The sequence below is a fragment of the Muscardinus avellanarius genome (assembly GCF_963383645.1).
Source record: "Muscardinus avellanarius genome assembly, chromosome: 13".
Lineage (NCBI taxonomy): Eukaryota > Metazoa > Chordata > Mammalia > Rodentia > Gliridae > Muscardinus > Muscardinus avellanarius.
Genome location: NC_137799.1, coordinates 3,992,318 through 4,019,133, shown reverse-complemented (window position 1 = coordinate 4,019,133; position 26,816 = coordinate 3,992,318). Strand labels below are relative to the sequence as shown.

General features: G+C 56.5%; 2 protein-coding genes across 2 annotated transcripts; both read left to right on the top strand.

Moving 5' to 3' along the window:
- Positions 1 to 4,766: 4,766 nt before the first annotated feature.
- LOC308272069 (von Ebner gland protein 1-like) lies at positions 4,767 to 8,717 on the top strand (the record flags this gene model as incomplete). The annotated part of the gene is made up of 7 exons (XM_080708859.1): positions 4,767 to 4,856; positions 5,467 to 5,600; positions 6,680 to 6,750; positions 7,271 to 7,381; positions 7,750 to 7,851; positions 8,164 to 8,239; positions 8,591 to 8,717. 7 exons carry the CDS (start codon positions 4,767 to 4,769, stop codon positions 8,715 to 8,717), a joined length of 711 nt encoding a protein of 236 aa, XP_080564985.1.
- A 15,213-nt stretch (positions 8,718 to 23,930) lies between these two features.
- On the top strand, positions 23,931 to 26,555 carry LOC308272068 (vomeronasal secretory protein 1-like; the record flags this gene model as incomplete). Its single annotated transcript, XM_080708858.1, has 8 exons — positions 23,931 to 24,020; positions 24,325 to 24,446; positions 24,653 to 24,723; positions 24,961 to 25,071; positions 25,424 to 25,525; positions 26,241 to 26,297; positions 26,368 to 26,374; positions 26,489 to 26,555. 8 exons carry the CDS (start codon positions 23,931 to 23,933, stop codon positions 26,553 to 26,555), a joined length of 627 nt encoding a protein of 208 aa, XP_080564984.1.
- Positions 26,556 to 26,816: the final 261 nt, after the last annotated feature.

Sequence of the window (26,816 nt, the reverse complement as noted above, 5' to 3'; positions counted from 1 at the left end):
CTCAGACGCCCTGCAGGTCATTCTCCTGGTCTCCGTGGCCCGATTCCAGCCACCTCTGACCAGCGGGGTGGGTCTCTGTGCAGCGGTCAGCCCAGCCGTGGAGTTGGAGGGTGGTCACCTGCCATGAGGACCCAGGTCCGAGCTAGAGGACAGAGTGAGGGAGGTGCTGTACGGTCCCCAGCAGGCCCCCCACGGCCCTGACAGCCCTGCCTTCCTGAGTTGGCTTCATCCCCTGGCACAGCTGCCCAGAGGTGCTTTGTGGCAGCCTGGCTCCCAAGCCCGTAAGATGCCCAGGACCCCAGGGTGCGAGGGGTGCGTTGAGCCCCCAGCCCACCTGCCCGGGATGGCTGCAGGGCTGCTGCTGAAGAAACGGGACATACAGGGGTCTGAGATTATAGATAATTTTTATGTTTTATTAAAGATGTGAGATTACTGACGATGGAATTATTATGTTCTACATAGTGCAAATAGCCTTTTCCTATTTTGATTGTACAAATGATCGGAAAATACTGGACGCCGTGCAGCAGGGATTCTAAGTTCCCTCCCCGTCCCCAGGTCCAGGGCAGCCTCTCCATTCCCACATGGTGGGTCATGTGATGGACAATCAAAACCCAGGAAACCACAGAGAAGCAGGAGAGCAGAGGGGCCATTTTATTTTATTATTTTATTATTTTAAATTTATTTTTATTGGTGCATTGTAATCATACATCACATTGGAATATAAGACTTGAGAGGATATACAAGCACATGTCATCCAATTAGCCCTCATCCAATCCCCATCCCATTCCCTCCCCCTCCCTCGATCCCATGCTTGTTTGGTGATTAACTTTGACACATTTGTTTATGTACCTCCTGCTTTTTAAAGAGGCTCCATCCTCCCCTATTCCATACCCTCTGATTGGTCACCTTAATTGCTTCACTATAGGGCCCTTTCTATAGCTCGACCTCTTCCTGTTGCCCCTTTCCTCCTAGTTATTGCTGATTAGGGGAAGCATCTGGTTTTAATTTTCTGCGATATTTCTCTGTGCATGTCGCGTGGCAAGTACGGATCCCACTCTTGATGGCCCCAGTTGTGGCCTGGCTACCCAGTGGTGTTTACAACTAATTGATCACAACCAGTTACAGAGGGGCCATTTTAAAGGGCAGCGTGGGGACCGCCCAGCCCCAGGCACTGGAGGGTGAGCCCGAGAGGGGCGAGGGCCCCGCCATCCTCAGGTCCTGGATGCCAGGTAAAGGTCTGCACTGCCCCGCAGTGGGAGCCCCGGATACAGGGGAGACAGGGGCAAGTCTGGGGCTCGAGCAGCCTCTGAGGGCCGGCTCCTCACTCACCTGTCCTGCTTCACCTGGCCTTCTGTTCATGGAGGGAGCAGGCGCTGCCCTATCGAGGACGAGGCTGGCAGAGCAGCTGTGCTCAGAGGCCTCGTGTGCGACTCTGGCTTCAGCCACAGGGCCGTCCAGGTGGACAGCTGCACAGGGCCTGGCACGACCTGACCCGAGAGGCCCAGGCACTCACCTGGACAGGAGGCTCCCTCACAGGGTCCTCGCCCTCTCCAGCCCCAGGGAGCAGGGTGGCTGGCAACCAGTTGGCAACAGTTGGCACTGTGTTGGGCCCCCACCTTCCATCGGTCCTCCCTCCCCACTCCTCCTCTCTCTTTCACTGGGTCTTGCAGGACAGGGTCTCCCTGGTAGCAGTGTTTGGGGTAAATACTGGGATGCTGCTCCACCTACCCACTCCCAGCTTCAGGGGAGGTGTAGGGGCCCCCAGGAAGGAGTGCTGGGCCCCAGCTGAGTGTGCTCCCCACTGTGAGGCCCCTTCTCCACTGGCTCATGGGGACCACGCTGGCCACGCGGTTCTGCCAGGGCCCCTGCTGACCACACAGGGAGGCCCACTGTGGCCTCTGGAGCCCACGGCCCCTTCCTGGGAGCAGCCTCTGGACAGCGCAGAGGAGCCTGGGCGCAGCTCCCAGCACGGGCCCGGGGTGGCTGGCCACACTACTCCGGGGGGCCACATCCACCTGTCCACCTTGGGGGCCAGGTCCTCAGGGCGGACACAGGTCCAGGTGGCCCCAGGCACGTTCCTGTTGGGGTGACATTCACACAAGCCAGCAGGGGACAAAGTGTGCAGTGTTGAGATAAGCTGGGCCTTGGAGGAAATGGGGAAGAAAGAGCTGGAACCAGCACAAGGGCCCGGACGCGGCCCCCTCTGCAAACAAGTGACGCCCGCTGGCGGGCCAGTGCGGATCCACCCCACTGCCCGCACTCCCTCGGCACGTCGGCAAGGCTCCGTGGAGCCCAGGCTGGCAGGGTCGGCAGCCTGGGAGTGGGGAGATGCCAGCCCCAAGCTGTCCACGTGCATCGCTCCTGGGTCAGACACCTGACCTGTGACGGGATCTGCAGGGACAGCTGTGATGACCTGGCCCGGAGGCCACTGGGTGCCCGGGATTGGAGGGGGCAGGTGTGACTGGACCTTGTGCCGCTGAGGCTCCAGTGTGCCTGCCCTGGCCCCAGAGGCCCCTGTGTGTCTGGGATTGGGGGACAGCTGTGACTGCCCTGGCCCCAGAGGCCCCTGGGTGCCCGGCAGTCAGGGCCCTTCCCACCCCAGGAAAGCCCGCTTCTGCTGGGCTCCAGAGGATGTCGGGGGCAGAAGGGCGTAATGGGGAGTCGAGCAGGGCCGGGCAGGCCTGAGAGCCAGTGGGAACCGCGGGGTCAGCTCCTGTCCCTCTGGGGCGGTCAGGAAACAGGACACTCAGCGGGGACGGGCAGACTGGGTGGAGCTGAGAACCGAGGGGCCTTGTCACAGGAGCCGCAGGGAGCGAGGGCCGGCCACTCGCCCAGCTCAGCTCCAGTCCTCGCTTGGCTCAGTGTCAACCCAGAGGGGACAGGATGGACCTGGGCATGGTTCCTGATGCCCATCCCGAGGCCGTCCTTGGTCAAACGTGGAGACGATGTGTCTGCGGCCGCGGCATCCCACAAGGCTCTGGTGGACTGGACAGGAGGCTGTCCAGCCCGGGGTGACTCCCTGGGGTGGCGGGGGCTCGACGTCTCTCCTCCAGCTGCGCAAGGTTTTCTAATCTGTGTGCGCTGGTTCAATGTGATGTTAAGAAGCCACCTGACCAGGGCTCTGTTTCACCTGGGGGAAGGGGAGGTCTCACACCTGTGACTCGTCCTCAGCAAGGTCGGTTCTCATTCAAACCCGCTCTCTTGGAGACAGGAGGGTGGCTCATCCTCCATGACCCAGACAGACATCTGTGCCGGAGCCAGCCGGCAAAAGTACGGGTTCCGAAGAGAGGCGGGAGGATGAAGAATTCAACTCTTAAGAATTTGATTCCAAGAATTATTTAACTCTAATGTGTGTGTGGGGGGGCACCAGCCTACTATCTCTACTGGCCGACCCTGCTCCTGGGCAATATTCTCTATTGGGCCAGCTATGGGTTTATTTCTCTAGAGGTATTTATACAGTTACAGGTCAATCAATATCCTCGTGCTGTCACCACCGGAATACAATAAAGACCAATCCAAAGCACATACATTACAGGTAGGTTAATCAATCCCTCGTGCCATCACCACCTGATCTTCTCCCAGACCTTTTACTTTGAACTTTCCATGACCCCAAACCTTGTTGACTCTCGGCGAAGGACAGTCAGCTGAGTCAGAAATAATCTTTTAGGGGAAAACCTTAATGGCTTTCCACACATCTGCCTTCGTCTCAGGTCACGCAGGGACAGGAAGGCTGTGCTCCTTCGGCCCCGTGGGGTCTGGGCAGGGGTCGGCTGCCCTGGCGGCCTTGGCTTTCCTAGTGGCACTAGGAGGCATCCTGCAGGTGCCCGAGGAGGGGTCTCACCTTCACTGGACAGAGGAGGAGCTGCTGAGCAGTGGGGCAGCTCTGTCCACACCCCACCTGAGGGGGCCCTTGGTCCCTGTCCCCCTCTGCTGTTTGGGGGCGTCTGCTTTTCAAACCCCCTTAAAAAGTATGAAAGTCACATAAGGGATGGTGGGCTCCATGCACAGGGGCGCACACTGCCGTGGCCTGCCGGCCCATTGCCCCAGCTGCCCCCGTGGGTGAGGACTCAGGGGACGTGGGTCAATATTCTGGGAGGAGGGTGAGGACTCTGGTTCTATGGATAAGGACTCCTGGGACATAGATGAGGACTCTAGGGATATCGGGAGGAATCCGGGATGTGGGTGAGCACTCCTGGACTTGGTGAGGACTCGGGACGTGGATGTGGCTGGCTTTGAACTTGCGATCTCCTGACTCCACATCTCATGTCTCTGGGATTAAAGGCATGTGTCACTGTGCCAGGCTGGGCTTTCTCTTCTTGCAAGATGGATCTGAGGTTAGTGAGCTGCCCAGGAACGCAGGAAGGTCACCACTGCTGGAGCCCGGGGCTGTCTGCAACCCCCATGGCAGGGAACACATCCCCGGTGTGGTCCAGAGGGCCTGCTGTCCCCAAGCACCCTCAGGTGCTACACCCTCCACTAAGACCTGCCTCCTGCAGGAAGATCCACAGCTCACTCCTCTGGACAGCGGCCCTGTCCTGATGCCCCTCTGGGGACAGGACACGCTATTATTCAGCAACTTCTTACAATACTGACATTTATCCACTCCACCGCAGAACCGGCCACGTTTATGCCCAGGAAGCAACGGTCAGCTTCCCTGCCAAGTTCCCAGGTACCCTGCGCCATATAAAGGGCAGTGGAGTGGAGGCCAGCACAGCCTCCCCTAGCCCCTGAGTGACCGGTGCAGCGACCGTGCTCAGAGCCCAGCGATGAAAGCCCTGCTGCTGACCTGGGGCCTCGGCCTCTTGGCCGCCCTGCAGGCCCAGGCCCTGCCGACCCCAGACAGAGGAGAGCAGGAAGTGAGGCTCCGACGGGCAGGGGTGCTGTGGGGAGGGAGGCTGAGAGTGCTGGTGCGGCCTCGTCCCTCCCACCCAGGGACCCCCATTTTAGGGTCACACCTTAAACTCAAGGGAACATGGGACAGAGCAGAAGGCCCCTGGGTCAGAAGGGTGCAGGGTGTAGAGGCTCCAGTGCAGAGGGCAGGGTGCAGAGGGTGGGGTTCAGAGACTGGGTGTAGAGGAATGGGGTGTAGAGGCTGGGTGTAGAGGGCTGGGGTGCAGAGGTGGGGTACAGAGGGCTGGGTGGGAGGTGGGGTGCAGAGGGCTGGGTACATAGGGCTGGGGTGCAGAACCTGGGGTGCAGAGGCTGGGGTGCAGAGGGCTGGGGTACAGAGGCTGGGGTGCACACACTTCCCTTCTCCTTGGAGCGAGGGTCCTGTGGTCCTGGCTGAGTGCAGGGCTGGAGTGGCACCTGCATTCGTGGTGGAGTGCGGGTTGCATGGGGGAAGATGGGGGATGGGAAAGGCCCCTCCTCCATCCTCCATCCCTGGGCACCAGAGCCCGGGCTGCAGAAGAGGGGAAGGAAGCCCTGGAGGGGGCCTGAGCCCTGACGGACAGGGGGCTTCTGCAGGTGTCAGGCACGTGGTACCTCAAGGCCATGGTAGGAGACAAGCAGGTTTTCCGGAGGCTGGCTTCTGTGCCTGTGACCCCCATGACCATCAAGACCCTGGAGGACGGCAGCCTGCAAGTCGACTTCACTGTCCCGTGAGTGTCACCAGCCACCCAGGGGCCTCCTCGGCCTCCCTCCCACACAGGAGGGCCGGGGCTGGGGGTGAGACCGCTGGCTGCCCTTGACACCTGTGGAGTCAGCGCCTGAGCTCCGGCACCCATGGGGGATGCTCGGCTGGGAAGGGTTTGGGGACAGGGACCCTGGCCAGAGCGCCTGGTGTGAGGGTGATGGGGGAGCTCTGTGTGCCGGGCAGCCCTGCGGGGACAGGAGCTTCAGCCTAGACCAGAGCCAGAGGCGCAGGCCTGGCCTGGGGACTCTGTGCTTGGTGCCCTCCTAGTGACCTGGAGACCTGCAGGGACGGGGTTTGCAGAGTGAACAAGGGGTGTGAAGACACCAGGAGAGGGCTGGCAGGCGGAGCACTGGCACCTTGAAATCCGGTGTCTCCCACCTGTGCAGGCGGCTCCCATGAAGCTCACACCTGTGCAGCCCACACCAGTGTGAATGTCATCTAAGCGGCTGCCCCATGTGGGGTCACACTGCGGGCTCTCCTGTGCGGCCTGCTCCTGTGCAGCTCACACCTGTGTGAAGCCCACTTAAGCAGTTGCCACCTGTGCGGCTCCACCTGGCTCCCACCAAATGCCTGGCCAAGTCTGTGCTCTCGTCCTGGGGCTGACCCTCACTCAGCTGCCGTCCCTGCCGATGGCCTGTTGGCTGCTTTATGGTTTTTTTCTTCACCAAAGCCCCTAACTGGTGCTTTCTGGCTCAGGAGACAGTGAACGTGGGTGGTATTCGAGTGTCTCCAAGGCAGAGGCCCCTGCAGGGAGGAGTGGGCACAGGTCACACAGGTGCAGGCTGCAGACCAGGCTGCAGGGTCCCTCTGGCAGCCAGCGAGGGCGGTGGGGGCATCCAGCAGGGCTGGGCACAGAGCTCTGGCCCTGCGAGGCCCAGGGGATGCCACATGTCACACCGGGGCCAGCTGGGGCCTGGACTTGAGATGCGAGAGACCTGCCGTTCCTTGGTCTGTCTCTGACCCGCCTTCAAGGGCCGGTGCTGCGGCAGCTCCGAGCAGGCTGGTTTACAGCAGGGCGCGTGGCACATAGCACTTGTTTTCTAGGTTTGGAACTCAGTGTCGGGAGATCAGCACTGTCCTGGAGAAAACAGAGGAACCGGGAAAATACACAGCCTGTGAGTCCCGAGCTGTACCAGATCACCCGTGGGACTGGGGGGCAGCAGGGCTGTCGGGGGCCTTGGGCCTGAGGACCTTTCTTCTCTAATATAACCCCATGGTCAATTTGCCTGAAGAATCTGAACACCTGATGCCCAGTACTGGGCAGGTGTAGAGGACCAGCCCAGGAGGACTGGGCTGTCCCAGCCTCTCCCTTGGCTCTGGCCGTGCCTGGCAGGGTCAGGGCGGGGCTGTATGGCCTGGTGGGGACTGAGCTGCCCTGGCTCCAGCCACTGCCATGGTCCAAGATCTCATGTCCCAAGCCTCCTGAGACTCACGGGTTTGGGGTGACCATCTCTCCTATGTTTTGGGGCCCTGGGAATTGGAGATCCAAGACCTGGGGTTCGGGGCTGGGGGGAGCCTGGGACAATTGGGAGGGCGAGAAGGCCTAGGGGTCTGCCGGGCGGGGTGCCAGGCCCCTGGGATCCTTGCTGAAGGGTCAGGAGGCTTGTTCAGGACTGGTGCCGCCATTCTCTGCAGACTGGGGTAACTACGTGGTGCACATCGTGGAGTCGCAGGTGCAGGACCACTACATCCTCTACAGCGAGGGCAAGGTTCTTGGGCACACGGTGCGGATGGCCAAGCTCCTGGGTGAGTCAGGTCACTGGGGGCTTCATCCCTCGTCCCTCCCCATTGCCTCCTGCCCCCGCCTCCCGCAAAGCCCTGGATGCTGTGGTGCTCCAAGCCCCAGAAGATGTGCTCCTCTAGGGCTATATGGCCCTGGGCTCCTGCTTCTACCTGGGAGAGCACTGTGGGCACTTGTAGGGATGCTCATAGCCCTCGTTCTCCCTCCTAGCCAGGCCCTCCACCCAGCCCCAGACCCTGGATCATGCCCCCACATAGGTGAGAGCAGGGTCCCACTCCCCAGCCCAGTGCCCAGTCCCTCGTCCAGGCTGGGGTGGAGATGCCAGCAGCTCCAGCTCTGTCACTCATGCTCCTGTCTCCTTGGCCATCTACAGGCAGAGACCCCGAAGTCAACCAGGAAGCCCTAGAGGATTTTGAGACTGCCTCAGTGGCCAGAGGCTTCGACTCCAAGAACATCTTCATCCCCAGGCAAAGGGGTAGGGAGGGTGCACCTGCCGAGCTGCCCCACCTACTGGGAGCCCCAGTGGGGGCTATCTATGGGACACCTGCCTCACTGTGGCTTTGGTCTTTCTGGGTGGTTGGAAATATCGGCAGGTGGCCAGGTCCTGGGCTCAAGGGAATCCCCAGGGGCTTCTGAACTGTGTTTTTCTTTCTTGGCAGAATCCTGCTCTCGAGGAAGCAATTAGCTTGGTAAGAGTCCTGTTTCAGGGGTCCCTTGAGCACATCCCAGCCCGGGGTTGATGGGATTCCAGAGGCCCGTGGTCTGAGCGCCCCTTCATATTGGCTAGGGTGCTTGCTGGAGGTGGGAACTCCCCAGCACCTCTCTGGCTGCCCCTCAGTGCTGGCGGGGACTCCGTTGGCCCCGTGAGGTGCTTTAGTGAAATGTGGACACCGTGCCTACAGGACTCGGGTCCCGGGTCCCTCTCTGCTGTGTGATGGAGGGGAACGGGAGGCTCAGAGCCCTGTCGAGGGACGCTGCCTCTGTGGGCTGAGCCAGGCTCCACACAGCCTCCCTACCTTCCCTTGCTGTCCTGTTGGCCTGAAGCCCCCTGTCCCTTCTTCCCACACGGCGTGGACCCTCATTGGCGATCTGGGGGAAGGAGCCTCCTCCCTCTCCTCTGGTCCGGTGCTCGGAGCCCTGAGAACTGAGCTTCTCCATTGCAGCCCCCTCTTGTCTCCCCCGCCTCACCGGCCCTCTCTCCACTCCATGGCCAGGGACCCCGAGGGCCGCAGCAGCCCAGGCAGCAACCAGAATCCCGTCCTGCAGGACACGGAGGAGGCCCCGCCTGGGCCCGCCAGCGCCCCGCTGCCCTCTCCCCCCAGGCTTCCCTGTTCTCCATAAAGAGCTTCAGCAGTGCCCGTGCCTCTGCCTGTCTGTGGGTCCCTCGGTGGGCTGCCCTGGGCTCCTCTGGGGATCTTCTGGGAGTCGGGGGGCAGGAGGGGAGAATGGGGGCTCCCGCTTATCTAGGTTCTGTGTGGGAGATCAAGCTAAAGGCACAGGCTGTGGACTCCCAGCGGAGGCTGCGCAGGGTGCTTTTGCAGGTGTGCAGCCCACCAAGCCTGGGTTCGGGGGTGGCGTGTGGGGTGGGGTTTGGATCTGGGCCATACGTTCTCACAGCTCAGACCTGTCAGTCCTGGCACAGAGTTGGTCCTTTTGTCCCTGGCAGAACTGGGCAGGTCTCTTGGACCACTAGCACTGGTTCTGTGCGAGCAGGCTGCACACGGCCGTGGGTTGGGGACAGCTCAGGGCAGATGTGGCTGGGGCTCCAGCTTGTCAGGGAGGCAAACCCCATCTTTAGCTCCCTCTCCAGGCCCTGGCGTGAAGCATCCTGTCTGTGCATGGCGTGTTTGGGAAACTGCATCCCAGTGAGGATGAACCACTCCTAAGCATTCAACCTTCCTGGGTCCTAGGGTCTCCTAAGGGCAAAGTCACATGCAGCTTCAAGGCCGAGCTGGCTGTGCATGGCCACAGGGGAGCTGGCTGTGCATGGCCACAGGGGGGCTGGCTGTGCATGGCCACAGGGGACCTGGCTGTGCATGGCCACAGGGGGGCTGGCTGTGCATGGCCACAGGAGGAGCTGGCTGTGCATGGCCACAGGGGGACCTGGCTGTGCATGGCCACAGGGGAGCTGGCTGTGCATGGCCACAGGGGAACCTGGCTGTGCATGGCCACAGGAGAGCTGGCTGTGCATGGCCACAGGGGAGCTGGCTGTGCATGGCCACAGGGGAGCTGGCTGTGCATGGCCACAGGGGACCTGGCTGTGCATGGCCACAGGAGAGCTGGCTGTGCATGGCCACAGGGGGGCTGGCTGTGCATGGCCACAGGAGGAGCTGGCTGTGCATGGCCACAGGAGAGCTGGCTGTGCATGGCCACAGGGGGGCTGGCTGTGCATGGCCACAGGAGGAGCTGGCTGTGCATGGCCACAGGGGGACCTGGCTGTGCATGGCCACAGGAGGAGCTGGCTGTGCATGGCCACAGGAGAGCTGGCTGTGCATGGCCACAGTGGGGCTGGCTGTGCATGGCCACAGGAGGAGCTGGCTGTGCATGGCCACAGGGGGACCTGGCTGTGCATGGCCACAGGGGAGCTGGCTGTGCATGGCCACAGGGGGACCTGGCTGTGCATGGCCACAGGAGAGCTGGCTGTGCATGGCCACAGGGGGACCTGGCTGTGCATGGCCACAGGGGACCTGGCTGTGCATGGCCACAGGGGAGCTGGTTGTGCTTGCCATTTTAAAAAAAGAAGTTTAGACTAAAGTTAAAAGATGAAAAATGACGTTATATTAGACCAATATTAATTATTAATACCACACAATAGTAATAGCTCTCAAACCTCAATACTTTAAAAGACTATATTTCTGTGTCTTTCTTTTTTTATTATAAAGCAAGTTTTCAATATAATAAGTAACTTCTAGCAGATAGAGATAAGGAAAACCTGAGAACTCACCAAGGACAATACATATTTTAAACTTTAAGAATAAATATAAGCCGGGCGTGTTGGTACACGCTTGTAATACCTGCACTTGGGAGGCGGAGACAGGAGGATCGCACAGGTTCTAAGCCAGCCTTGCTGGCGTAAGAGACCCTGTTTCCAAATTTAAAAAAATAGGTCTGGGAGTGTAGCCCGAAGGTAGAAGGGTTCCATCCTCAGTACCATAATAAATAAATAAATAAATAAATAAATAAATAAATAAATAAATAAATAAAAGTAAAACCCAAAACAAGCCAGGCTTGGTGGCACACACTTGTAATCTAAGCATTTGGGAGGATGAGACAGGAGGATCACACAGTTCAAGGACAGCCTCAGCTACTACTTAGTGAGGTCCTTTACAACTCAGTGAGACCCTGTTTCAAAATAAAAAGAAGAAAAAATAGGGCTGGAGGTATAAATCAGAGGTATAATGCTCCTGGGTTCTATTCCCACTACTGCAAAACAAAAACAAAAACAAAGTGGGCTTCTACCATGCAGCCCCCTGACCTTGCTAACCAAGTAATACATTTTGATCAGCAATTTTAGTCTTTTTGGTCCCTGTGAGAATAAACGAAGAAGTCTAACAGAAAAGGATTACACAACAGAGATAAATGGCAGGCTTGCATCTGCTTTGGTAGGAAAAGAAGACAATTGGCTAAACAATATGGGAAAAAGGAGAAAATACATTCTTATAAAAATTCTTACATGCTCAAAGACATCAGTGTCTTACTCTCATGGCACTCCACGGTGTCACTTCTGACGTAGTGCTTTGATTACTCGCCCCCCCTTTCTACCTGTAATAATAATAATAATAATAATAATAATAATAAAAACCCTTGGCATAAGCTTGCAGCAGTACAATTCTGGCTGATTTTCCCCCTAAACTAGCTAAGAACAAGAACCGATAGTGACTTCCCAAAATGTAACACTAATTATACCACCTCTGAACATTAAGACATGAAATCTTCAAGGGACCATCTGTAATTATAACACCCTAGTATGCATTAGTTGAAACCAAACCAGTGGTAAAACACTGAGGCATCTACATCAACGCCTTTGTAATTTTACTATCCAAATCTCATCTTCGAAAAACTATGTTAATGTAGGTGTTTCCCAACATGTTGCCTTCACTGGACCTGTAAGATTTTCACAGACTTCTACAGCTGCAGCAACCTGTCCTACCACAGCACGATCCTCCTCTCTCCGCCTCCCAAGCGCAGGGATTACAAGCATACACCACCACGCTTGGCTACTGGAGGGACCTTTTAAGAATGGCATCTACATCTTGGCTCACAAAATTCCTCCAGTGTCTCCGTATTTCACTCAGAATAAGGGCTACACTCCCTGAGATGGCCCACAGCCCACCACAGTCTTCCCTGCCTCTCTCTGACCGGGTCATCGCCCAGTCCCCCTGTGTCCTCTGCTCTAGACATTCTGCCATCTAGGCTGCTGCTGGCACCTGCCAGGCAGCCTCTCCCCGCCTGCACTGAATGTCCTGCCCTCCAATCCTCCAACGCAGGTTCCAATGTCACCTTGGTGAGGCTGGCTCTTACGCTTCCATTTAAAACACAAACACCCCTGGTTACTATTGGCTCTGTCCAGCTGCTTCCATGTGCTTTCCCCAAGGTGCCTATCACTTTAAAATAATATACAATTACATGAGTTAGCATCCAGCTAGAAGACAGGGCCACACAATAGACTGAACAGGGACAGTTTGTATAACGACCAATTACCAATGTGAGTAGAGCAAGAACTAGAGAAAATAGCTTGAGGTTTCGGGAGGGCAGCTAAGAACTCAGTTGGGGCGGGACGCCTTGCACAAAGCACAAGCGATGCCGAGCAGGCTTTATGTGCTTCTGAGCCATCGGTGTGCCCCTCTGGGAACATCCCTTAATGGCTGTGTCCACTTTATAATTTGTTTTTAAGTGTTGAGTTTTGCAGGTTTTTTATAAAGTCTAACATGTAGACATTTATGAGATATGCAGTTTGTAAATGGTTTTTTCCAGTCCTTAGCTGGTCTTTTCATCCTCCTAAAATGGCCTCTACCAGAGCCACAGGCTTTCATTGCGGTGAAGTCCATTTATCAATGGTTTCCTTTTATGGATCATATTTTGGGGGCGTATCTGAGACCTCCTGACCCAGTTTTATGTCTCAAGTATTGTCAAGTTTTTCTACAGTTCTTTTACTCCTTTGTTTTGCATTAAAGTCTGATCCAGGCTGGGATGTAGCTCAGTGGCAAGCGCTGGCCTGCCAAGTGCACCGCCCTGGGCGCGAACCCCAGTCCAAAAAGACAAAAACCAAGACCCCTTTAGAGGCTGAAATCCATGTTCAGTTGGTTGTGGCATCGTGCGTGAGGCTTGGCTGGGGTTCTTGAGTGTCCTCCATCTGTGGACAGCCAGTTGCTCCCACTGTTTCCTCAGAGGCCCTTCTCCTTCCACTGACTTCCTCTGTGTATTCGTAAAATTAAAGGAAAACGGTTTGTAAGTTTGTGCAGGGCTGTTTCAGGGCCCTCTCTGTCTATTCTCTTGGCCTATGAATCAGCAGTACCACAAAATCCTGATTACTGTAGCCATATGATGAGTCTTGAAATTGGGTACCCACATTCATCCACTTCATTTGATCTAACAAATTTTTATTTTTTAAATTTATTTTTATTGGTGCACTGTAATCATATATCACATTGGAATACAAGACTTGAGAGGATATACAAGCACACATCATCCAATTAGCCCTCATCCAGCCCCCATCCCATTCCCTCCCCCTCCCTCGATCCCATGCTTGTTTGGTGATTAACTCTGATACGTTTGTTTATGTACCTCCTGCTTTTTAAAGAGGCTCCATCCTCCCATATTCCATACCCTCTGGTTGGTCACCTTAATTGCTTCACTATAGGACCCTTTCTATAGCTTGACCACTTCCTGTTGCCCCTTTCCTCCTAGTTATTGCTGATTAGGGGAAGCATCTGGTTTTAATTTTCTGCGATATTTCTCTGTGCATGCCGCGTTGCAAATACCGATCCCACTCTTGACGGCCCCAGTTGTGGCCTGGCTACCCGGTGGACTGATCCAGACCTCGCTGGCTCAAGCAGCTGCCTTGCCTCATGGGAGGCCCTGATTCTGGTCTCGCTGGCCCCGACACTGGCATAACTCCTCAGCAGGCTCTTATCCCGGCCTCGGAGGCCCCAGCACCGGCCTTGGCTCACGGCAGGCTCCGATCCCGTCCTCGCTGGCCCCAGCACAGGCCTAACCCCTTGGCAGGCTCTGATCTTGGCCTCGGAGGCCTCAATAGCGGCCTTGCCTCACGGAAGGCTCCGATGCCGGTCGTTGGCCCCGGCACCGGCCTAACCCCTTGGCAGGCTCCAATTCCAGCCTCGGAGGCCTCAGCACCGGCCTTGCCTCACGGCTGGCTCCAATGCCGTCCGCTGGCCCTGGCACCGGCCTAACCCCTTGGCAGGCTCCAATTCCAGCCTTGGAGGTCTCAGCACCGGCCTTGCCTCATGGCTGGCTCCAATGCTGTCCGCTGGCCCTGGCACCGGCCTAAACCCTCAGCAGGCTCTGATCCCGGCCTCCGAGGCCCCAGCACGGACCTTACCTCACGGCAGGCTCCGATCCGGGCCACACTGGCCCTGGCACCGGCCTGACCCCTCAGCAGGCTCCGATCCCGGCCTCGGAGGCTCCAGCACCGGCCTTGCCTCACGGCAGGCTCCAATCCCAGCTTTGCTGTGTCCGTCGCCGGCCTCACCCCTTGGCAGGCTCTAATCCGAGCACCCTCTTCGCCCAACTATTTGTCCCACGTTCTCAAGGGTGTGTGGTGATTGTAGCATTCTGCCTCTGGGGTCATTACTTCAAAGGTTCCAGGTGTAATGCATCAGATCTCTGCCTCCCCTGAGTACTGGCCACTGCCATTGCCACTGCCTCCACCATTTCAAATCTTTCCCAGGCTCTTTTTCCACTCTGAATGTTGTCCACTGTTCCTAAGCATGCGCGACGGTAGCATTTGACCTTTGGTGTAATTTCTCCAAGAAAAAAATTAAGGTTGGTAGGATCCGATTTCTGCTTCTCCTGAATACAAGTCTCTACCACCAACGTGGAGACCACTTTCAGCACCGTCTTTCTCCTTGGTCTCTGCTAAAGTCTCTCTCCTTACAGGTGATGTCCAAGATTCTTAACAATGTAGAGAATAAGCAGTCCTCCTTAGTGGGGAATTTTTTCAATAATTCCAGTTCATTTGGATAAGTTTTGTCTGCATCTCCAGTATCCTGGCATCCGCCACGGCCTCCTTGACCCCTCTCTGATATTTTCCTTTTTTCTTTTTCTTTTCCTTTTTTACAGGGTCCTTCCAGGTAGAAAGGGGGTCGCTTAGGGGTGCCCCACCAGCGCCTGCCCACCTGCCCAGGGTTGGGGCCAGAGGCCCGGACCACAGGGTCCTTTTGGGTGGAAAGGGGTCACCTAGGGGTGCCCCACCAGTGCCTGCCCACCCACCCAGGGTCGGGGCCAGAGGCCCGGACCACAGGGTCCTTCCGGGTGGAGAGGGGGTCGCTGAAGGGTGCCCCGCCAGCACCTGCCCACCCGCCCAGGGTTGGGGCAAGAGGCCCCTAACAAATTTTTAAAATTTTGTTATAGGCTGGGCGTGGTGGCGCACGCTTGTAATCCCGGCGCTTGGGAGGCAGAGACAGGAGGATCGCGCAGGTTCGAAGCCAGCCGCGCTGGCTTAGGAGACCCTGTTTCCAAAAATAAAATAGGTCTGGGAGTGTAGCCCGGAGATAGACAGGCTTCCAGGAACCCCAGTACCACCAAAAAAAATTTATATATATATATATATATATATATATATATATATATATATATATATATATAACTTTCTTTGCCTTCCTAGAATAATTTTGGTGGGATTGTGTTGTCTTTTATCATGTTGAATTTTTTACATGTTGAGTTTTCTAATCCATAAATATGGCTTTTCTATTTATTTAGATCATTATTGTGTGATTTTCAGCATATAGATCTTGTATATCATTGGTTGGACTTATAAATAGGTGTTTAATTTCTTAGTGATTATAAATGGTATTAATTTAATTTAATTTATTTTTTTTGTTGATATGGGAATGAAACCCAGAGGCATTCGACGTACGAGCTACACCCCTTGCTCTATTTTTTTACTCTTTATTTTGAAACAGGGTCTCACTAAGTTGCAGAGGACTTCACTAAATATCTGAGGCTGTCCGGGAACCGCGATCCTCCAGTCTCAGCCTCCCAAATGCTGAAATTACAAGCAAGCGCCACCACACCCGGCTATAAATGGTATTAATTTGTGTCCATTACTTCTATGTCCATGAACCTGAGTTTTGCTTATTTATCTTGTATCCTACAACTTTGCTGATCTCAGTTATTAGTTCTAGAAGGGTTTTTTCGTTGAATTTTTTTGTTTCAATTCCTTGGGATTTTCTATATAGATACATTATCTTCAAATAGTTTTATTTTTCTTTCCTAAGCCCTATGTTTCTATGTTTGTTTCTTTCTCTCTCTCTCTCTCTCTTTCTCTTTCTCTCTCTCTCTCTCTCATCCTTTCTTTTTTCTACCTTTATTGCACTGCTAATGCTCCCTGTGCTCTGTTACCTGCAGAGATAGAGTGAGTGCTCCTTCCTCATCCCCGTGCTCTGTTAACTACAGAGGTAGAGTGAGTGCTCCTTCCTCATCCCCATGCTCTGTTAACTGCAGAGATAGAGTGAGTGCTCCTTCCTCATCCCCGTGCTCTGTTAACTACAGAGGTGGAGTGAGTGCTCCTTCCTCATCCCCGTGCTCTGTTAACTGCAGAGATAGAGTGAGTGCTCCTTCCTCATCCCTGTGCTCTGTTAACTACAGAGGTGGAGTGAGTGCTCCTTCCTCATCCCCGTGCTCTGTTAACTACAGAGGTGGAGTCAGTGCTCCTTCCTCATCCCCGTGCTGTTAACTGTTAGGATTTTATACTCTCTGTTCTAACTTTGTGCTATGAATTTCCCAATAAGTATTGATTTACCTGTGTGTCACAAATTTAATATTTTCATTTGAGTGAAGTCTAATATATTTTTATTTAATTGGAGACTTCTTCATTGACCCATGATTACTTAGAATTGTGTTTTCTATTGTGTTTCTGGTGTTGATTTCTAGTGATCAGAAAATACTTTCTACATGTTTTCAGTCCCTTTAAATGTACTAAGTTCATTTTTATGATCCAGCACTTGTCCATCTTAGTGTATGTCCCCTGGGTGTTTAATATATTTCTGCTGTCATATGAAAGGCCATTTACATTTAATATAATTATTAATATCTTAGCGCTTACATCATTTTTTCAGGTCTGATTGAACAAAGTACCATTACTGCTTGGCTTAAAACACAGGAACTTATTCTCTCACAGATCTAGAATCCAGAATTCTGAGCTCAAGTGAAATATGGCAGGTAGAAAATGCAACTCCAAGTGTGTTCTTGGGAGACTTCCCACCCTGGGAAACTGACCGTGCTCTTGAGGGCCCTCTGAGTTAAAGAGTGGAACAATATCACCCTGTCCCACTGGGAAAGGAGACCACACACCATTTGTCCTGTTAGCAACACTACCACCGTGGTAACTGCCCTGCACGTCTGGGTTTTGTCAGGGTGTCAGGGAAACACAAAAAGGAGACGATGCAGGTGCTTGAGGTGGGCAGCCATGAGTCTGTCAGTGCTCCAGACCTGTCCACGGCAGCTGCAGGTGGGCTGAGAGGGTCAGGCACCACACCTTCCGCCACAGTCCACCCCTTGCACTGCCCTGACCAGCTCATGCTCTAACTCAGGTCCTTTCTGTAACTGAGGCTTCAGCGTGGCAGTGGCCACAGGCTCTAAAATAATTCAAATAGTCTCACTGTCTGTTGGTCTTGCCGGCTTCCTGAGATCATCAGCCTCCTCCCATGCCCGCTAGCTAGCATCCCCTCTGTCTGGTACCATTGATGGTGCCACCTCCGTTTCTTGTTCCAAATGCTGGGTAAATCCCTGACACTGTTCACTCCAGTGAAGCACCCAGAAGTTAGCAGCACTGAGAGGCCGTGGCCACGCTGAAGTCCAAGGCAAGGGGAGTGAGGGACGCCGCCAGAAGTGCTAGAGCCAGGGCTGGGGAGCGGGATTGGGGGGCATGAGGAGCTGCCACCAGCAGGGAGTGTGGAGAAAGGCCCACGGCCATGGCTGTTGGAGAGAGGCTCTCCCCTCCTGCCCACCTTTTTCTCATGGTGTCCTCCATGGGTTGACTCAGTCTCCTATTCTGTTGTTTTCTGAAACCAAACTCCTGCCATACCATCTTGTAACAGCCTCTACCAACTATAGATGGTGTAGCGGACCCCAACTTCCTGCCTTGCCTTCTGTCCACCATGGGTTGATCCCAATCTCTGACCCTACCTTTTGCCTATCATTTCTTGACCCCAACCACCTTCCATCTTCTGACAGCATCTACCATCTGTTGACCACAACCTCCAGCTCTATTTCTCATCTAGAAATAAACAGGTTGACACCAACCCCCTATCCATCATAGGCTGACCTCTAGCTTCCTTCCCTACCACCTCCTAATGGTTTCCACCTCCAGTGGAACTTAACAGCAGTTGGAGAACTATGTAGAGCCCAGCTTGCTGGGGCCCGGGGCCACGTGAGTGCTGTTGGGAGGCACCTGGACAGCACCAAAGGCCCCAAGCCCAGGATTCCTGGTGGAGGTCCTGTTCTGCCAGTCATCTGGGCATGGTCTTTGGCATCTCTTTCGAGAATGGAATTACATGTGCCAACACCACAAAGCACAGGTCAACCCACACCAGTGAATGCACACTCTCAGGGAGAAAGTCAACAGCCACAGGGGACAGACGTCTCCTGATGTGGAGACTCCAGCCTGTTCCTGCTCTCTGCTTCTGCTAAAGACCAGGGACCGCCCTCCCTAACCCAGAGGCCAAGCTCCTGGTCAGGGCTCCCTCCAGGCTGGGGTCAGTGCTGGATCATGCCAACACCCTCAGGACAACCCCGTGGTGACTAGAGGGTGCTCATTAGTACTGTCCAGCAGTCTTGGCCCCGAGAGACACAAAGAGGCCATTGTGGGACCAGCACCTCTGTCAGAGCCTGGGTCGGCTGGGTCCCAGGACACGTGACTCAGGTCCAGAAACTGCAGGCTCTGGAGGGGGAGTCCTTGCTGTGGAGGGGCTGAGAGAGTGGGTGGGCACTCAGAGCAGTTCAGCTGTGAACTCTGGGTGCAGGTGGGCACGTGGCCTCCTGATGCCCATTGTCCCCAGGGAATGGGATTTGAGCCTGTCTTGGGCACCCTGGGCGTTCAGAGCTGACGAGGGAGGGGAGAGCCTTGGGAAGTCGGGGTGCAGAGGAGTGAAGGGGAGGGAGTTGCATGATGTGGGGTCATGGCAGATAGTGACTGCCTGGTCCTGGCCCCACTCCAGGCCGGAGGGGAGGAAGGCACCGAGGTCCATGAGCCTCCGTCGTGCCAGGGGATCCTGGGCTCCATGTGTCCCCTTGGGAAGTCCTCAGGTGCCCAGAGCAACAGCGGTTGTCAGTCCCCTGGTAGGAGCTGAATCCCTGAGGTCCACAGAGGTCAAAGAACTTGGTTTGGTGGAAATGGACTCATGACCCCCTAACATGTGGCCGGAGCTTGTCCTACAGCCCTGATAAAACTGTGAGCCATTGAGTCAAACTGTCATGTTGGGGACTTGAACGTGACAGAGGAGAGAGGAGATGGACAGAGACAGGACAGAATGGACGACATCCAGGGTAAGAGGTGCTGTAAAGGGAGCTCAGCTGTCCTGGGCACAGATGGAGTAGGTCAGATGTAATATCCTCCCTCATGTGGCCTAGGGGGCAGGTCTGACCATGAGCTGTATGTGGTGCCCCCACCCCAGGGAGCTCTGGGGGCATCCTGGGCATGGACGTGCACAGAGGGGCCCTAGGCTGAGGGCTTGGGCTCTGGCACCTGTGCCAGCTGAGGCCCTGGTGCTCAGTTCTTCTCAGCACTGGGAGGTGAGAGGCTAGGTCCCCAGAGAACATGCCCAGGCCCGCCATGGCTGCTGGGAGTTGGACATGGCCTCCAGCCCTGCTCACTGAGCCCACAGGGGCGCCCACCCTGCCCACAGACACCCATCTGGGAGCTCTACCCTTGGGTGGCACAAACCTTGGTCAGCTTGTGTGTCTTTATCTGTAGGTGTCACTTAGTCCTTGTTCATCAGATCCCAACAATAACAACGACCCACCTCCATGACGGGCAAGGACTTGGCCACCACTGATGGATAGGTATCTTCTGTGCCCAGTGGACACAGGCCACTGGCTGAGATGTACATAAAGGGTGTCCTGTGAGGAGCCGGCACAGCCTCGTCCTGACACCCAGGGACCTTACTCTGCCGTGAGCCCTGAGCCTGGAGATGAAGGCGCTGCTCCTGTCCATCCTGCTGCTCGGCCTGGTGGCCACCCTGCAGGCCCAGGACGACCCCCTGTCCCTCCTCTCTAAAGAAGAGAAAGTGAGTGGTTGTGGGGTGACCAGAGGGGAAGCACCAGGACAGCTGTTGGGGTCAGGGGTTGAAGCCCTTTTCCAGGAGGTGCCATTTATGGTGACCCTGCACTCTGGGTTCTCAGTGTCACAGATGGGGGGCACTTGTCCTGCAGCAGTCAGCCTCCTCCTGGAGCAGGGCTGGGCCAGGAGCAGGTTTGGTTCCGGGTCCTGATGAAGTGATTCTGGGACCTGGCTCTGGCTGCCCGGGTCCCCGCGTGACTCCTGGAAGGTTCTGGACTGTTCCTCAGTGTGGGCGTGAGCGTTTTCTCAGGAAATGAGGTCACTGAGAGTTCTTTTCTCTGTTGCTTTCCAGTCGATGGCAAGAATTTCCTGCACGCAGAGGAGCTCCCCATGGAAGACCACTGCATTATTTACTGTGAAGACGAAGAGAAACTCTCCCGCACTGCAAGGCTCTTGGGTGAGGCCTGGGCCCGTCTCCTGCCCCCTTTGCCTCCGCTTCCCAGAACAGCGGAGCCTGGCCCTGGCCCTGGGGGATGAGAAGCTCTGGGTGGGTGGGCGCCGTGCGGTGCCCGTGTGGAGGCCGAGCCTTGCAGTGGGAGGATGTGAGGTGGGTGGGACCGTCGGGGACAGGGCAGACATGGCCTTCAGTGTCCTAAGTGAGTGGTTGAGGAGGGTCTGGGTCCTTGTCCTCAGCTGGCATCCTTTCAACCTCGGTTTTTCCCTGTTTCTACAGGGCACTGCATCCCCACGGGTGACTAAGGTAAGTGGCCCTTTGGGAGACGCTGGAAAACACAGATCCTGGGTGCTGGAGCTCGAGGGTCCATCGCTGTGGACCCCTCACACCTACCCATGCAGGATACTCCAAATAAACAGCTCAGCACCGCTCTGGCCTGTCTGTCAGGGGTTGGCGTTGGCCCCGAGAGCTGCGCTGGTGGGGAGCCCCTGGGGAAATGGGGAGACATGAGGTCCTGCAGGGGCCGGACCCCTAGACCCAGCTGACGGCCTGAGGGCCTCCTGGTGTCCACTGCCCAGAGTGCTTGGGAGAAACGCCAGAGGTGTTACCCCCTGAGGACACCTGTCCCTCCTGCGGCAGCTGCCTGCTTCCCACACCTGAGCACGCCCGGCTCTTGCCGCTCACTGAGCACCAGCCTCGGGTCCCCTGGGCTCCGGTCGGTGAGGATCAGACTTCAGAACCTCGGAGGCAGGTCCTCGTCCTTTGGGCCACCTTGGTGCCCACCGTCTCGGGGTGGGCTGTCTTAGCAGGACAGCCTCACTGGAGACCTATACAGACGTGATTTGTCTAGGAGATGATCCCAGCTCGCAGAGAAGGGAGGGGACTCAGCGAGGCACAGTGTGATCGCGGAAGTCACTGCGGGAACTGGAACTTCACCCTGACGGGACAACCAGAACTGCTGTGGACCAGCGTTCCCACCCCTGCCGCTGCAGGGAGCCGCTGCGCCCCACGCCCCTTCCTGTGCTCACGTTGAGGACCACGTGGGCTGAGGAATACGGGGACGGGGAGCAGGGCCAGCGTGTGGGAGCCCCTCACTCCTGCTCCCGGGCTTCAATCACAGCAAAAGCCAGGTGTGTGACGTTGTATTCATCAGCATTTTCACAGCTAAAACCTAAAAGACTCGACCAGCCAGGCGTGGTGGCGCACGCTTGTAATCCCTGCGCTTGGGAGGCTGAGACAGGAGGATCGCGCAGTTTCGAAGCCAGCCTCAGCTACTTAGTGAGGCTCTCAGCAACTTAGTGAGACCCTGTTTCAAATAAAGTATAAAAATAGGCCTGGGAGTATAGCCCAGAGGTAGAAAAGCCCTGGGTTCCACCCCAGTACCACATAAAAAAAAATCTCTTCTGCGTGACACTCTGAACAGAATAAAATAAGCTACACCCAAATCCTAGTTCAGATTACATGGCCCAACACAAGAGTACACGAGGAAACCTCAAACCCCAGCATCAAGAAAGCAAACAACCCAATAAATGGTCACATAATGCTGGAGCCCACGTTCCTTGAGAGAACATGAGGATGGCGGACGAGCCCAGGAGCTGATGGCCATGTTCTGAGCCCCACAGAGACAAAGGCACAGCACTGCAATGGCAGAACAAATTCTTAACTCACGTGTGTTGCTGGGGGAAACACAAGATGGTACAGTTATTTCGACAAACAATTTGCAATTTCTTGTAAGTCTGGGCATTATACCTACCATAAGTTCCAGCAAGTTCTCTCATAGATATACATGCCAAAAAAAAAAAAAAAAGAGTGTACACCTGTAATCCCAGTTCTTGGGGGCTGAGACAGGAGGACTGCAGGTTTGAGACCAGCCTCATCAACTTAGCAGACTCTCAGCAACCTTGTGAGACCATGTTTCAAAACAAAAAGTAAAAAGGTTCACACTAAAAACAAAATCACACTGTCTTGTAGACATGGTTACGGCACCTTCCTTCACAGTGGCTGGAAACTGGAAATGTCTCAGAATCCTTTGCCTTCAACAGGTCGAACTGCAGGGCCTCTGAGCAGCGCAGTACCACATCCCAGTAAGAAGAAACAAAGTACTGGAACCTTCAGCACTGTGGATTGCTCAAAGGCGTCTGCTGAAGGGCTGAGTCAGGGCACAGGCCGCGTGCTGGTGGGCTGCGAGGATGCTGGCGGCCCCTTCCCACCAGGAGGCAGGTGCCACTCAGCAGTTCTGTCACCTGGGGCCACCTGGGCCAGAGAGACACAGGACGCCATTGTGAGACCGCAGCATCCTCCGTGGCCCCTGGCCAGCTGCGGGGCGAACCCTGGGTCCCAGGACTGTCCCCCAAGCTCAGGAGCTGCACCAGCCCAGGGGGAAAATAGGAGCCACTACCTTGGGGCCTCTCATCCATGGGGCCGGCCTCAGGGTCGGCACCCACCTCCTTGGAATGAGAGAGGAGGGGGAGGCCAGGAGGGGGCCCTGTTATGCGCATGCTCAGGGGGCAGAGGCCAAGCCCCTCTTTCAGTAGCCTAAACACTAACAGGCAAGACAGAGACAGCAATGGGCCCCAATATGAAGACGTGAGCAGGTCATTCCAGAGAAGGATTCTTTTCTGTTTTTTTTGTTTTGTTTTGTTTTGTTTTGTTTTTTTGTGGTACTGGGGATGGAACCCAGGGCCAGTCTACCTTTGAGCAATACCCCAGCCCTATCTTTTATTCTTTATTTGAAACATGACGGCATGGGTGAGTGGTGGCCCCCAAGACTCGTCACTGGAGCCTGTGCATGAGAGCGCATTGGGAAAAGGATCTTTGCTGATGTCCTTAAGGATCTTGAGCAGCCTGGGCCAGGGAGGCCCTAAATCCCCTGACCAGTGTCCTTATTCCAAAGGCAGAGGGAGACCTGGGCACGGGGAAGAGGCAAGGCAGGGATGGGAGCAGGAGGGCGCCTCCAGAGGCCTCCGGAAGCACAGCTCGGCCCACACCTCCGGACTCCTGGCCTCCACCAGAGACCAACGTCAGTGCTTTTAAGACCTTGCTTGTGATCTAGGCTGCCTCAGGAAACTCTCCATGGGTCTGCAGAAATAAAGCGGGGAATGTGAGCTCGTGGGAGAGGGGCTGATGATGGTCCCAGAGTGCATCTGGGGAGGACCCCGGGATAAGAAAGGGCGCCCTGCACAGGATCCTGGAGCAGCATCCCAGGCCCAGGGAGGCAGGAACCAGGCCAACCCCCAGGTCAAGTGGTGTGGCCAAGGTCCAATAAGACTCACCTCCATCCCAGCCCAACTTTGCCATCACCTGTTGGGGAGACTTCTAGTTTTTGATGGAGCTGCTGAGCTGAGTTGTGTGAGGGGCAGATTCGGGAAGAGGTCAGCTCCCCAGGGGGGCGCCAGGTAGACCAGGCTGGCAACCAGCATCACAGGAAAATGGTGGCCTGTCCAGCCCTTGAAGCTTAAAAGCTATTATTAAGGATGAAGACATTTCCTGGTCATGGGTCACTGCTTGTTCAGAACCGGTCAGTCCTCTGTGCCAAGTTCCCGGAGCCCTGTGCTGAGCCTTATAAAGGGCAGCGGAGTGGAGGCCGGCACAGCCTCCCCAGGCCGTGAGTGACCAGCCCAGCGACCGCGCTCAGAGCCCAGACATGAATGCCCTGCTGCTGAGCTGGGGCCTCGGCCTCTTGGCCGCCCTGCAGGCCCAGGCCCTGCCGACCCCGGCCTTGGGGGAGCAGGAGGTGAGGCTGGGCGGGGGCAGGGTGGGCTGCTCAGCGGTGGATGGCAGAGGCTGAGCCCTCTCCCCTCAAGGAGTCCAACACGTTATGGTCACAGATAGGTCCATTTTAGGGCCCTGGCTCTGACCACGAGCTATGGCCAGAGAGTAGCGAGCTGTGGAGCCAGAGGACTTTATCTTGTGTCCTCGGGCCGCTCTTAAGCACAGAGGTGGAGAATGTTCTAGAACACGGACCTGGGAGGGAGCAGGTCTCATCATGGTGGGCATGGCGGGTCCTGGCATTGGCTGCAAGGAAACGTGTCCTCCAGATTTTGGGGAAGTGGTACGTGAATTCCGTCGCGCTGAAGGCAGGGGTCCCGGTGGAGAAGGTCTCCCCCTTGACGATCTCCATGCTGGACAGCGGGGACCTGCTGGCCTCGGTGGAGCACACGTGAGTGCCGCCTGGCTTTCCGAGACCCCTCTTTTGTCCACTCGGCTCGGCCTGGGGGTCACTAGACACCCACTGACTGTGAAGGGGAAGGGTCCCGGGGTGGCACGGCTGGGATGAGGAGGCCCCAGTCAGAGTCGGGGTCCCTGCGCTATTCTGAGATCTGGTGCAGGGACCTGGTGTATCTCAAGGCGGCATCTGATTTCCAGGGCCCCTGGCCATTGTCTGAAAGTGGAAAATGTTCTGAAGAGAACAGACGTCCCAGACCAGTACCTCATCTGTGAGTCGCCCAGCTCAGGGAGGCATCGAGGCTGACCTCCAGGGTGGGGCCTCCCTCAGATCCCCCTGTCTCATGGCCCTGTGCCTAAGAGAGGCTGTCCTGAGACTTGGGTCCCCGGATGTGGGGGCTCAGGCCAGCCAGGTGCAACTGGGTCCCTGGGCGACATGGTGGTGGGAGCCAGCACCCAGCCAGGGCCTAGAGTCGGATGAGACCTGTCTTTCTCTGTGGCCTCCACAGCTGGCGGCATGGGCTACCTGCAGGTGGAGGGCTCGTCTGTGAAGGACCACTGCCTGTTCTACGTTGAAGGAGAGTTTGAGGGGGAGAAGTTCCAAGTAGCCAAGCTCATGGGTACGTTTCCAGCCGCCCGCCATCTCTGCCCCGGGCTCTAGTGCTCTCTGGCTGTAGGGCCCACAGCTCGGGAAGGCGCAGTGCTAGTCCCCAGGGACAGACAGAGACCTCACCAGGGGACAGCCCAGTACCTCCCAGACTTGGGGTCCTTCCAGGTTAGGCCTGCTCAGGAGTCACCGAGTCCCAGTGGCTCATGCTGTCTCCAGCCCAGAGCTCCTCACCCACTCCAGGGCAGAGCCTCCCTTCCCGGAGCCCGGGGGCCAGGGGGTGGCCATGGCTGAGAGGCACTGGCTCCTTGCAGGGAGGGCTGTGAACCATCCCCCCTTCTGCTCACCTGGCCCCTCCCCCACAGGGAGGAGCCCTGAGGAGAACCCAGAGGCCCTGGAAGAATTCAGGAAATTCATACAGCGCAAGGGATTGCCACAGATAAACATCTACAAGCCTGAGCACATTGGTGAGTAGATGCTCTGCCCACACCCCCATGTCACAGGAGGTCAGCGCTGTGGGTGAGACGGGGCTGGGCCTTGTCTGGGCGCCTCTCACCCTGGGTTTGTCTCGGTTCCTACAGAGAGCTGCAATCCCGGGCATGACTAGGGTAAGAGTGGCCCTCGAGGAAGACAGAGGCCTGGGTTGATGAGGCATCGAGGTCCAACGGCTGCCCAGGTGCAGACAGGAGGGCCTGTCCTTTGCAGGAAGCCCTGTCTGCCCTGGTCCTTGTCCTCTGCAGGGGCCCTGTCTGCCCTGGCCCTTGTCCTCTGCAGGGACCCTGTCTGCCCTGGTCCTTGTCCTCTGCAGGGGCCCTGTCTGCCCTGGCCCTTGTCCTCTGCAGGGCCCTGTCTGCCCTGGTTCTTGTCCTCTGCTGGGGCCCTGTCTGCCCTGGCCCTTGTCCTCTGCAGGGCCCTGTTTGCCCTGGCCCTTGTCCTCTGCAGGGGCCCTGTCTGTCCCAGGCATTGCCCTATCTGCCCCTGCCTTTTTCCTGGGGCACCGGGACCTACTCTCTTTCCTTTAGTCATGGGCTGGGGGATCCGCTGTTTATGTAACTCAGGGCAACAGGTCCGTCCAGCAGCACTGTGTCCCTCTCGCCCTCCCTGACTCCTGGGGGACCCTGGCCAGTGTACACTGCCTGGGCTCCCTGCTGCCCCACGTGACCAGTCTCCCGGGTCCTGCAGCCCCGTTCTGCAGCACTGGGGTCCAGGCCCTGCCTGAGGCCCTGGGGCTGGAGCAGGGTAAGGCAGAGCCAGCTTTCCAGGGCCCTCATGGCTGTACCTCTCAGCCGCACCCTCACCCTCCGCATAGACAGACTGTGATTGTGGGGAGACACTAGACAGGAGCCCTCTGCTCAGGCAGCCCGAGGGCCCAGCTCCCCACAGGGAAGGCCTCTCGCCTCTCCGCCTTACCAGCCCTCCCTCCACTCCAGGGCCAAGGACACCGAGGTCCGCAGCAGCCCAGGGAAGTACCCAGAACCCCGTCTTGGAAGACACTGAAGAGACCCTGCCTGGTCCCGCCAGTGCCTCGCTGCCCCCCTCCCTGTCTCCTTCCCTGGCTTCCCTGTCCTAATAAAGAGTTTCAGCAGTGCCCCGGCCTCTCCCTGTCTGTGGGTCCCTCAGAGGCTTCCCTGGGCTTCCTTGGGGTCTGCTGGGGATCTGGGGTGGGGAGTGGGCAGGGAGGACGAGAGGGTCCAGCCCTGGCCTGGGGTTCACGGTGGATGCTGCTGGCCAAGGGCACCACAGGTGCAGGGTGGGAGC